Here is a 13,314-nt window from a genome sequence, read left to right as displayed (position 1 = left end):
AAATATACTACCAAAACAGAAGCCATAAAGTAGCAAATCTGTACGACACATTCTGTTTTCCCTAATTTGACACGGATAATAATCAATAGTCCTTAATTCCACGTGCCTTTTAGAAGGAACCTGAAAGCCTCGGTTCAAGGTCCATCGATTACTTCCATAATCGTTTATAATGTATGTGAATATCGTTAAGATCTTTGCCCCTTTTTGGCAAACTTTGTCGGAGTTCATGATTTGTGACCCAAGTTCGAGAAAGTTCTCTGGAGTTCAGATCAGATTACAACGTAAAGATAGACGTTTTATTTTTATACTTGTGGCTTGCACGGGCTGTGCTTTGGGTATCTATGTATTACCTATATGCTTTAAATGTATGCATGCTTTTTGCGTGACGTTAAACGTGGAAGATTTCAAGATGTCATAAATCAAGTACTTCTGAATTCAAGACTTCATACATGGAGTATTGACGTCAAGTATAAATAAATAAATACTGTACTTTAAAAATATTTAAGCGTTGGCGTAGAACGGCCAACTTATTTTCTCTGACGCTACCAAGAATTAATTACTACATTTATTTTATTAAGATCCTGTTGCCACAAAACTCCAAACGCATCATCATCATCGGCGCAGCAGATTTTCTCCTTCCATACTCTCCTATCTGCCATGACCTCGCAACTAACATTTTTTCTGACCATATCAACTCTCACATAATCCATCCATCCAAAAGTCGAAAACCATGATTATTTGTTTGGTTTTTATTCTCATTTTTACTAATTCGAAAATTTCGTTTTATTCAATAAAACTTCTCATCTAGGTCGCTTCTACCATAACTAACTTTTATCATATTTTTCTTCACACAATTAGAAAAAGGGATTAAATAAAACAAAATCGCCATGTAATTTACATAATATATTATTATTTTTAAAAACTGTCGCTTTTACATTGAAACTAAAATTGGTCCGACCGGAATCGTGAGTAACGAACATCAGTTGAACTTGGTTAACAAATAAAATTATTTTCCAATTAATTCCCTATAGACACTATTATAAAATAGTGGATTATCTGTGAATTCCAGCTATATCAACATCAGTGTTGTTTGTTTATTTACCAAATACCTATTTAAATGTTTGATGATCTGCTAACCTGGTTTGCAATGGTCAATTTATTAATATCCGCATTACCTTTTGTATGATTGTTCGTTTTTGTTTTTTTTTCACTATTTCGCGTAACATCTCCTTCTGTATTGTTTGTGTAGTGTTCAGTGGTAAAAACTGATATTTTCTTTTGCATATTTTATTAGTTCTTTTTGAATCACAGCAATGCAGTTTACAGTTTTACTTTTTTCTTCGATGTTGTTAATTAAGTTACTGTCCTTTATAATAATGTCTGTAGGGTAATCTATAATGACAATATAATTACATCACGGTATAAATGATTAACACACTAAATTACCACTAAAATTGACAGATAAACAAATTGTTTTTACTAACATTTTGTGCCGTAAAACGAGTGTTACATACACCGTACAGTACCGCTTATGTTTACAGTATTATATTGAGTAACTATTTACAATAAATGCTGTGTTTCTTGTACAAAATAAAGATGAACGACGAATTGGCGTTCAAGTGATGGAGGAAAGAAATCGAGTATATTCGGTCAAAAAACTTCACCGAAGAAAAATTGTTTATACAAAGTAAATGTTTAGAAAATTGGCTTCACTTGATATGGTTGTTCTATCCTATTTTTCTTCTAGCAAGAAATTAACGATGAAATGCAATGATTTAGATACAAGTGCGAGACGCCAATTGAATCGCTCATCTTTATTCGATACACTCCAACATGACATTAAATGCAACTTCAAATACCTAAAACCTGTGCTTTATAACAATCTATATAAATATGTTATTTTTTCGTCTTATTTTAAAGCTAATTCAAGTTTTATTAATCGGAAAGAGGAAATTGGGACGGTGGATGTACAAATACACACTAGATGTAAAAATATAAGCAGCTTTTGTATAAGTTATGGTTCAAGAGGAAATTGCATGCAATATTTTCGGGAGGATAGCCAGAAAATTGCTTGACGCTATAAAATAGTTGTCAGAGAAGATAGCTTAGAGTTACTGAAGAGACATTGCCAATTAATTTACTGTAGTTTGTTAACATTATTTTTAACTCTTATTGACATCGTGTTCAAACTTGGTGGTGATAACATAATTTAGCGTTGTGGAGATTTTACATCAAACGATAGTAATAGCGGGCAAATATCGGGTCCTTGTGGCACTCCAATACTTCTATGACATTTTACAACGTTTTATAGCCATCTCTCTTCGCGAAAAGCTTTTGATGATTATTTCATGAATTCTGATGATTTTTACGTTAATGTAATTCAGCACGCTGGGTCTCCTACTATCATGAACCCTTGCTGAAGTGTGTCAAATGCTTTCTTAAGAACCATTCCCTTGACATACCTTATTGCATATTTTCATGAAACATCGTATTTTACATGCCATTTAAAAGATATCCTTATCTCACCTTCACACATTTTAATTAATTTGAGTTTAAATTGACTGCATATTTATAATTAATTAACTTTCTCACTATAAGTCAATTAGGCCTGAGATCAAAGTAACAAGGACAAGTTGAGCAAATGAATCTATAAGGGAGGGAGGGAATATAAGAAATTGTTCACTAATGAAACTCTTGGCTAGCTAGAAAGTTTTGAGAGTTCGGCTTAACCAAGATTTTCATGAATGACTTATTCATTGAAGTGTCCCAAAACAAATACAGAATATTCTATGGAGGATATGTTAAAACTCAGAACATCTATATTCCATACCAAATCTACAAGCTCACTTGTTACGCGTCCTACAATAATATACCTGTTTTCATTTCTAACTCCAAGCGAATTTAGATCTTATACTCTGATGATTATGATTCCTTTTTCTATGCTACTCGCCTCACCCCGCCTATTTAAAAATATTGTATAACATCTAATATATATAGGAAAGATTATTGAGAATCGTAAAAGTACTGTAGTCTTCAATTGAACGATATGCTTCAATTTCGTGATGGCAGCTCCAAATATAGCATTTTCATCTTATGTCTTAGATAGTCGAGTTCATCAACAAGCATTGCTGGTATATTACAATTAGAAATGAGTGATATGAATAAGCGGCGCAAAACTTCATAACCAAAAGTATTATCTCCTTAAAAGTTTGTGATATTGCTTATGGTTAAATTAAGCATGAATAAAATAAAATATGGAGCCAATTGTAATATACCAACAATTGATTGTCTACAACCAATATACATTAGTCTTAGTTTAATTTAAACTATTAAAGGCAATGTAGATAGAAAAGTTAAGTCGCAAATAGGTACATGAATCATAGCAATTTACAGGTCAGAAAAGCTAAGGTTTAACAATAAAACATCAGTAACAAAAACAAACAAAACTAACTATACAATAGTAAAATGCAATTCCATATTCTCTAGGTTTTTCTATCAGAACCTTGGCATACTAGACTATGTAGCAGTTTTGGATGAAACAACGTCTCATGTGAAGATTAGCAACTTCCTAAAAGATATTGGTTCTGAGAATGACATTCAGATAACAGACACTACAAATCTAGTATGTACAAGTCTCAACAATCGCATCCGTACACACAAGTGACCCATCTATAAACATTATCAATTAATATTTACAAAATACTAAAAACACTTGCGTTTCAGTCATTATATCTTATCATGTTAAAGCATTTGCGCCCAATGTTCCGGCGAGGTTCGATTCGAAGCGTCTAAGATTCACTCACTAGTTTCCTGATATGTCCGTCACGCGTCACGCACAACACTACAGTCGTCTCTGTGGAGGTGCTTACACATACCACTCCTTGATGCCGTCCCGCTTGACGGGCTGCGTGGGCACGGGCGCGGAGGGCGCGGCGCCGGCCCTGTGCAGCGGCAGGGGCGCCAGGTTGCGCACCGCGCCGCCCGTCGGAGCGCTTGATGCTCCACTCTGGTAACTTGAGTGAGCCTGGTAGGGAAAATACAAATGTCTCAAATAGAGGATTGAAAGGAAGAAAATAATATTATTGCACGTGTAAAGACGCTTATAGCCACGGACAATATAAACATTAAAGAAAAAACGTCTTCTAAAACGCGCAATACAACCTTCACTCAGCATAATGCTGCGACCCGAAACGAGACAGAGCGTCAGCGCTGGTTTTTAACCGACTTCCCAAAAAGGAGGAGGTTCTCAATTCAGCCGGTATGTTTTTTTTTTTTTTTTTCTATGTATGTACATCGATTACGCCGAGGTTTATTGACCGATTTACGTGATTCTTTTTTTGTTCGACGCGGAATAGCTGCCAGATGGTCCCATAGTCATCAGGTCAGGATCTGATGATGGAAACCCTGAGAAATCGAGAGCAACCTTCCAAAGTTGTAGGCAAACATAGGGTAAAAAGTTGACACTCAGATGTATGCCTGAAAGCACTATTCAACAGTGAAGGTTTGAAGCTGACCTGATGATGGAGACCAGAGAGGGTCGAGGGAACTCGACAACTGAATATGTAAACTACCTCGTGTTTGGGCTTATAATATTTGTATTGACGAGATCTTTGCAACAGTGAAGGTATGGAGCTGACCTGATGATGAAGACCAGAGAAAGTCGAGGGAACTCGACAACTGAATATGTAAAATACCTCGTATTTGGGCTTAAAATATTTGTATTGATGAGAACTTTTTACTTATACGGATAGTGACAGCTATTTGTATCACTGAAAAGCTGTAAATAAAAAACTTTTTTACAAAAAAAATTAACCGACTTCCCAAAACACTAAAAAGGCAAAAAATAACTAATTTTAGGTGCATTGGCCTAGAAGTCGGTGGCAAAATTAACTTTTAGGCACATCCTTGATTAGACACCGACTTCTAGGCCGATGCACCTAAAATTAGTTATTTTTTGCCTTTTTAGTGTTTTGGGAAGTCGGTTAATTTTTTTTGTAAAAAAGTTTTATTGTGTAAGAAAGGTTGATAAGTTTGAATATGTAAATTAAAAAAAAGGCAAATCAAATGGATTGATGGTATGGCAAAGAATATCAATAGAAAATGAGATGGTCCAGTAAAAGTGAAAACAAATCCTTCTTCAAAATTAAGTAGGTACATGACTAAAATATATGGTATATCTTACTTGATTTCCTAAAAGCGCCGCACTTGCTCCCTGCTGATAATTTTTATCCTCTGTTACCTTATACGAGGGGTCGAACTTGAATACAATGTACTTGAGCACTAGGATCACTATCAATATTATTGCTATCAATACCGAAGCGACTATGCCTGAAAAAAAAACAACCCTTCTATGGTTAAACTGAACTTAGCGTAGTAGGTCATTAATAAGTCCTATGGATCTAACCACATCATAGCCAATGCTTACATATAATCTGTCATTTTTTAGACAAGTGTTCAACAGAAGTTTAAAAGTTTTTGTGGTACGACGGTTAATCATTAAGTTAAAAATAGTTAGCTTACCAACAATAGTCGCAAAGAATTCTGACTCAGGTGGCACAACTCTATTATCAGTTGTTTTCGGATGGTACCACTTCGGCGTGACGTCATACCCATTGTATTCAGGATGGACCTTCCCTGGTCCTCTTCTGTCTTCAGTTTCAAATGTAGGTGTTCCCGGGTCTATTTCATTCTCGCGTCTGTCTTCGTACTCTTGTATGTGGTTCGAATCTTCTTCTGTAGTGTGAGTTGGTTCTTCTGGCATATTTCTGCCTGTTAGTGTGGTTGTGAATTTATAGCCTGTGTGAGTGTGTGAGTGATCTGTAAAAGTAAGAATAGTAATAGTTTATAGAATAGCTTTCAATTATATGGATGATCATATATCGGTAAAAATGTGAATGAAAGAAATTGAATCCTTGATGAAAACTTTTTGGCAGTTCATCACACTCTCCAAAATTGATACGGTGTTGAGTATGTCAGTGATATAACGTATGGGATAAACAATTATGTACACTTTAATCACGAATCTAGATCAAATACAAAGATTATCAGTTTATAATTACCATCAGTAGGAGTAGTTCTTCTCTCAGGTGGTGTTGCTGTATCTATAGTGCCTGCATGCATATTATCATGATCAGGCAACGTGGGCTGTCCATCAGTGCTACTCTTCGTAGTCTCACTAGATCCTGTAGACCCATCGGTAGAACCTTCTAGAGATTTATCCACGTGTTCTGTAGATACGACACTGGCAGTTGGTGATGTCATACTGTGGGTACTGCTTGCTCCGGATCTAAAATCACAAATTCAGAATATTTTTTTTAAATATGGGATTTCAAATAACTTAATCATTTGCAAGCATATTTGGTTAAAGTTTTTGATTTCATAACTTACGTGGTGATCGGATGGTCCGGTTCTGTGATTTCATCAACATTAGATCCAGATCCTTCGATACAGTCTTCGTCATCACACGGTTTCATCAACTTGCCACTTGTGTCACCCTGCAAAGAAACAACATTTCTATGACTTAACAAAAGATTGTAATTTAAGTCAATAGATTGACCTTAAATCATTGTGTTTGAAAACTGGTAAACTAATATTATTTATTTATCACACCATTTATTTATCACACCTTATGCAACCTAGACGGCGGACGCCTCGTAGAGGGCACATAGACTGGGGTGATAAGATCATCACCAGACCCCGCGTCGGGCAGCACACAAGCATCTTCATCATCATCTCTACAGCCGGAACCAGCACCAGAGTACACCAGCTCATCTAGAACTCCTGGACCTCCATAACCTGAAGGTGGCGTCTGAAAAAGAAGAAAAATAGGTATCAATAAATTGTATGAAGACTACTAACTAGAGGACATAGCTGCCATTTGCTAAAGAAACTTTCACTTGTCGGTTAGAATACCAACCAGTTGTTCTTAACAACATCATTTCTATCATCAAAATCTGCGAAAGTGCAATGTAAAAACTGTTTGTTTTCTAGGTCAAAATCAGCAATTTCTTCATCAAACAGGGATTTTTTTTATTTTAATTCAATTACTGGCTTTCAAATATTTTGTATTTGCTTATCGCGTATTCATCATAATCATCATCGCATACCTGCTGCATCCTGTTGATATCTCTATCGAGTGGTGTATGTGCTCGTCTCGCGTCACCCCTCACGGAGACAGCAGGATCCCCTGCAGCTGCCAGGTCCAGCACCCTGACTCCATCCACCACCATGCCGGCGATGACACCACTAAACGTCCTAGAACCGCCGGCACCACCTCCCACTGTGATCGTCGACATGCCGTTGAAGATTGTCGATTGCTGGCCTCCTGTGAGAAAATGTTAAATTTGTTGTTAAATTATTGTATGGCATTGTAGAAAGTTTAATTTAGCTTTTTTTAAGTTTTAGTCTACAGAATTATGTCAAACTCGATCTTGTTGGTGACAGAGAACTAGTTTTTTAACTATAATACTCGTAAGTTCATTCTAGTGTACGATAAAACAGTCAAATATTATGTGTTCAGCTTTCTGTCTTTATTATTTTGCCCTCTTTTTCCGATAGAGTGAGATTTAATCACCTATCAAGCCCATAGTAACAAAGGTTAGAGCTTTTATTTAATTACATCCTTTATTCATTTATTTTATCTTACCTTGTGGATGCCTAATAATAACAGCATAATTATCCAGTTGCAGTGAAGCTCTGCTGCCATTTCTCGTAAACCTGGCCACGTGGTAGGCTCCATCATCTACTCTAGCAGTCTCATCACCCAGCGGATGATCACCACCACCCACATTGTATACCATGAAGAGGTTGCCACGTATCTGAAAATTAATAATAGCAGTGGTTTTATGTATAATATAGTTAAGTATGGTCTCGTATATAGTTCGTATTTTAAATATAAGGTTTCATTTGTTTTAAATATGTTAGTTCACTGAACGGATTTTTCTTTTTTATATTGGTTTCGATTCAAAACTGGTCATAACCCATTGCAATGTTTTAATATATCCCTCAATCATTCTTCTATCTCCACCTAAAATTACGCCTGTTGAAACAAATAGGTATCTCTAAGACCATCGCGTTGTACCAAGACACTACGAATTCAATTCTACTTTTAACTAAAAGCCACAAAATTTCTGATAGAATTTTCAACTTCGAACCACATATTACTCACAATCTCCATCTGCATATAATCCTGTGTGTTAGAAGACTCGATCCTCAGAAGTACGGCATCAGCTTTGCTGGTCACAAAGCCTAGCGCTACCTTGTCCGTCTCCGTGTCTGCTACCGAGTCTGTCTGGAAAGTGTAGGTTATGATGCCGCGGCCCGGTCCGAATTCGTATGCTACTGATTCTGAAATAACAAATGTGATGATTGAAAATTTTGTGTAAAACTCATCCATAAAATATGATTAATTAGGAATGAAAAATTAATGGACTCAATCTGAACACGGTACTTAGGAAAGACAAATCGTAGATTGTAACACAAGATTTATAACTTTGGTTTCCACAAATGACTTACCATCATAACATGTAGGTCCAGTAAATGAAGTCAAGTCACAATCGCAAACATAAGTGTTCCATTGCTGCACACACACTCCCTTATTCGCACACGCATTATGCGTACATTTTGTAGGCCCTGTAAAAGAAAATATCAGTATTAGGTTACAATACTTCACATAGTTGAACATCTGAGTAATTTCTGATACTTTATTGATCTTATTAAGTTGATTATAATTCTTATAGATAATTTAAAAGTAACATCACGCCTAACATCAATCTTACCTTCACATCCCGACCCCAAAGAAGAACTAGGAACGACAGCATCTTCCATCAACGACGGTGACTCCCCGGGTAGATCCAGACTGGACATGCATCCTTCAAACCCTTGTCTAGACAGAACTCCCACAGGTAAAGCTGTATACATGTCTTTTGGTACCCCTCCTACGTATAACACGCTGTCTAGTTCTAGCATGAGATTGGAACCTGAAAAATTAAGTAACAATAAAAATAATATAATAACAATGGAGTAAACGATGTTATCTATTCTTCAACATTGAGTCTATTTTGTCTTACTTCCATTTTGGCCCTCATGTTAACTAACACTGGGTACTGTCTATGATATTTTGACTCTATATCTTTGAAATAAAATAATGTACTTACTTGTAGTATGCATTTCTAAATCATCATCAACTTGTAACGTATGTATCTTTGGAGTCGGTCTTCTAACTGATACCGTATGCCACCGGTTGTCATTCAAGAAGTTCTTCAATTTATCCTTCATAGTTACCACTCCATCACCCAGATTGAACACGCAATGTATGTGCCCATTTACTAACTCTACTGCAATAAAATCTTGTTTCTTGCCTCCATTGTAAAAGAGTAATCCATCCATTTCAGTTGTTCGGAAGTAAAAGTCCAAATATGTATTTGCATATGCTTTCAAAAGTGGCAACCCAACATATGTATGCTTTGATTTGAAGGTGACAGATTTGTAAACGTTTAATGAATCAGGCTTGACGAATTTTCCAGTGAAAATTAAGTTGGACGTATCATAAATATTGTTCGTTTCCTCATTCGTACCAACTCCAAGTGTCTTAGCCATATCTATGTATCTAATTCCATTGAAGACAAACTTTTGTAGATAACCAACAAAGTTTGGTAAAGTTGAAGTCATCTGTATTTCCTCTTCAGGGTGGAATAATCCTCCTAAATGTAACGTTGATATTTCTAATGTAGACGCTTTCCCTAAAATCGTCTCAGCTGTAAAACCAACTTTAGTTTTAGTATAATAGAAGATAATGTCTATTGCAACACACCTAACCACAACATTGACTTTAAACGAAAAATAAATTAGCAAAGTAAACTGTCATAGAATTTTTATAAGCAGCCATTTCGAAGTTATTTACACATTATCTGCTTTTACGTGATAGACAAGCTTAGATAGATGTAATGATTCAGATAGACGGTCAACCACTAGAAGATGCATAGCGTCAACTTGGTAAAGAATTCTCTCACAGTGAAACAATTTATTTATCTAGAGGCAAATCAACTAGCAGAAGTTATTAGCATTGTCTTACTACTTTTTGTATCCATTCAATTGCCACACTTATAAATTCATCATTGTATGCTAGACACTTTATATTTAGAATCCAATGAACATTACGTCAGAAAATCTATTTTTAAAACAGCATCTTGTAACGTAATGCACCAAACAATTAAAATTAATAAAGAATTTTGAAACGTATCGTTTTATTCTTCGATACACATTTACATAAAAGCTGCTCAAATTATCACCTGGCCAAAAGACCACTGAAGGACAAGATAAAAATATTTAAAGATTAAAGAAAATTTGAAGGTAAATTAGGTGATATGAAACCTGAGCAGCATTTATCAGCTCTAAGAACTACTTTAGCACGTACACAAAGGACACTACTAGAAGAAATGAATATAAATGAAGTAAGAAACAATAGCGACGAACAGAAAGGTGATACACAGTGCCAGCTATCAAACAACGGAATATAAGCCTCTAACTACAATCTAATAGGACGTCTAACAGATATACACTTTTCTGAAGAGGTCGAAAAGTGTCAAATTTGAATTGACTTGGAGGGTACCAAGTTAATTCATATTTTTTGTCTTAAGTTCTATATTTGGTTTGACTGCGTTGGGGCCTTTTATTAGTAAGTCATTATATTTATTTCAGATTACTGTTTTATTTTAAGGATAGATAAGTTTTTCTTTGCTCAATTAAATGTTAAGTATTTTTTTGTTTCAGAGATGTTTAATGGTGAAATGTTACTGGTTCTTGACGGAACAGTATATAAACTTGAAAGTAAATACGAGCTACAGTGGTTTCTAATGAAGTAAAAGTATATTTTAATTGGAATCATCAAGTGTTAAAATTGAGTTGAAGCCGTATTACATTTATTTGAATCTCAAACATATTTTCATTTCAGATAATTACATTTTTATAGATTTTACAAACTTCAATGACTTCAGTAAATATTGAGATCATTTAAATAACACAATAGGAAATATAACAAATCCCAATTTGCATGTGTGAAGATGCTGTACTGTATGTAAGTGTGTGTTAGCAACTCTTCAATACCACAACCGCCACCTCCGCAGCCAAAGCAAAACCAACCTTACTGTCGTCTAGTTAGGGGTGAAAACAAAAGGTGCGTTCTGTGCCGCGGGTACGTACATAACATACCGCGCACGGGCGCCGCGCCGTCCACCTGCAGCTTGAGGTTGGACGCGCGGCGCGAGAACCGCACCGTGTGCCACGCGTCGTCCGCTACATTCGTGCCGGCTAGAAGGTTCTGGAAGAATAGAAAGGACATAGTCGGTAACTGATCATTCAATAAAGAGGAATAAAATCTAAGAAATGATTACAATGAACTATTGAATAAGCTACCAATCCAACAAGGCCACGTCATAATCTTGTTGTATATCACCGTAAAATGTACCTCAGCTAAGATTTTTATTTTATTTAATTGGCGTTACCGAAAAAGAATAACTGTTCAATGCTTGGTTAAGGTTAACACTGTGTTCCTGTTTGTCGCAAAAAATCATGAAGAAAATTTTTAACGATGATAAAATACAATGAAATGATAGAATTCACATTCAACACCGTATATCGTAAAAATACTACTTACTTTTTCCCTATCCCCAAGTCGTACACTGGCCCTCACTCTCCCAGCTGCCACAGCCAACTCGATCCTGTCAGCAGAATGTTCAGAAGCAGTCCTCAGCAGCAGACCAGCTCTCGTCGTCCGGAACCGCAGCAGTAACTCCTCAGTTTGTGTTATGTGTTCTGGTCCTAATGCTGCTGTGAGGTGCTGGCTGCCGTTGAGAAAGATTGTTGCGGTTTCTGGAAATGTATTTTTTTAATTTTAGTATGAGTTGCCAGACCATTACCAAATCATCATACTAAACCCAGACTTTCAAAATTTAATATGTTCTAAGGTTTGACTAAAATATCACTTCCCTTCATCACCGTAGGAAAAGACTTTCAAGTAAATATTTTTTTACAGATAGAAAACCACTTGGAAAGAGAATGGCTTAAATTCAGTAAGAAACGCTTGCAGTATTTTGTGCTACACCTTTTAAAGTTCGGGATTCATCTTAGCATGTGAAGTTTGATGTTGCTCAATAAACACGAAGATTTTATGAGTAGGTTCCTGTCTTTCAATATTATATATCCCTCACCTCTGCCACAAGTAGGACCACCATAGCTGGTCATAGAGCAGTCACACAGTGGACGGTTCCAGCCTTCGGAGCAGGACGCACCATGCTGACATGGGGAGCTCACGCATTGCTTCATCAGTACATGGCAGGCTGGTCGGACTGACGCTGGAAAGAACAGAAGGCAAATTCAATACTTGTCCAATATATTAAGAAATACTTTTATGAGGTGGATGTTTAGTAAAAAGCCGAAACTAGTAATTGACTGTAGATACTGCAAGAGAATCAACTGCTAAGTATATAAGACAACAATACTGTAAAGTGAAACATAGTACAGGAGAAAAGTAACATATTTTACATTTTTAATACAATATGATATAAAATTAGAAAAATAATATTTTATTTTTACGAAATCTAGCTTACCAGAATCTTGTTGCCTAGCGAACGCAGTAAGGTCCTGAGGTTTTCCATTCAGCACCAGATCTCTGATGCAGCCCACGAACCCTTGCCTCAGTGCCGCTGTCCACAAAGCTGGTGGGGTTCTTGATGCGGAATACTCCGAGCCAAGACCTCCGACGAACAATGGCCCATCTAGTTCCAATTGATTTGATTCCCCTGAAATTGTAAGTGAAGTTTTGGATAACAATAGGTAATATAGGATAAGACTAGATAATAAAGAAAGATAATAGTTACCAAGAACATTGCGAAGAATTTAAGCAAAGTAGTAAGCTTAGTAAATACTAAAGCTTCTGTTGGCAAGGCGCTATTAGTTTACTTTACAGTAACTTCTCTTGTGCCGTTCGATGTAATAATAGTAGTAAGAGACTATATACCTTAAAACTAAGTCATCTTACATCATGGTAAATATCATCTTACAATTTACTTGACCACATAAATCATACATAACAATCTTACATCACTAATTAAGTCCAAAACGTTACATATATTAATCAAGTTAATCGAGACTGCTTTATCGCGCAGATTAATTGTCATGGCATACATAAATTGAATCCACTCAATGTTAATGAATTCGAAGCCATTAATAAGAGATAAAACCGTAATGGCCTTTGACGTACGTTACATGGAGATAATGTCATGTAATCATCAAGTTAATGGCCTATCAATCAAGAAC

General features: G+C 36.0%; 1 protein-coding gene across 1 annotated transcript in view; it reads right to left on the bottom strand.

Moving 5' to 3' along the window:
- Positions 1-887: 887 nt before the first annotated feature.
- LOC124640135 (neurexin-1) overlaps positions 888-13,314 on the bottom strand; it is a 177,198-nt gene continuing 164,771 nt past the window's right edge. The window contains exons 13-28 of the mRNA XM_047177799.1: positions 12,606-12,797; positions 12,207-12,350; positions 11,654-11,868; positions 11,200-11,317; positions 9,156-9,755; positions 8,778-8,978; positions 8,515-8,631; positions 8,168-8,346; positions 7,646-7,817; positions 7,107-7,324; positions 6,626-6,808; positions 6,388-6,494; positions 6,060-6,286; positions 5,521-5,817; positions 5,183-5,328; positions 888-4,024 (exon numbers count right to left, since the gene is read on the bottom strand). Of these exons, the coding sequence (XP_047033755.1) occupies positions 3,866-4,024; positions 5,183-5,328; positions 5,521-5,817; positions 6,060-6,286; positions 6,388-6,494; positions 6,626-6,808; positions 7,107-7,324; positions 7,646-7,817; positions 8,168-8,346; positions 8,515-8,631; positions 8,778-8,978; positions 9,156-9,755; positions 11,200-11,317; positions 11,654-11,868; positions 12,207-12,350; positions 12,606-12,797 (3,275 nt within the window). The 3' untranslated portion in view covers positions 888-3,865. The remainder of the gene's footprint in view (positions 4,025-5,182; positions 5,329-5,520; positions 5,818-6,059; positions 6,287-6,387; positions 6,495-6,625; positions 6,809-7,106; positions 7,325-7,645; positions 7,818-8,167; positions 8,347-8,514; positions 8,632-8,777; positions 8,979-9,155; positions 9,756-11,199; positions 11,318-11,653; positions 11,869-12,206; positions 12,351-12,605; positions 12,798-13,314) is intronic.

The sequence above is a fragment of the Helicoverpa zea genome, chromosome 20, assembly GCF_022581195.2.
Source record: "Helicoverpa zea isolate HzStark_Cry1AcR chromosome 20, ilHelZeax1.1, whole genome shotgun sequence".
Lineage (NCBI taxonomy): Eukaryota > Metazoa > Arthropoda > Insecta > Lepidoptera > Noctuidae > Helicoverpa > Helicoverpa zea.
The sequence above is the reverse complement of the archived record's forward strand: the minus strand, read 5'-3'. Positions and strand labels throughout refer to the sequence as shown.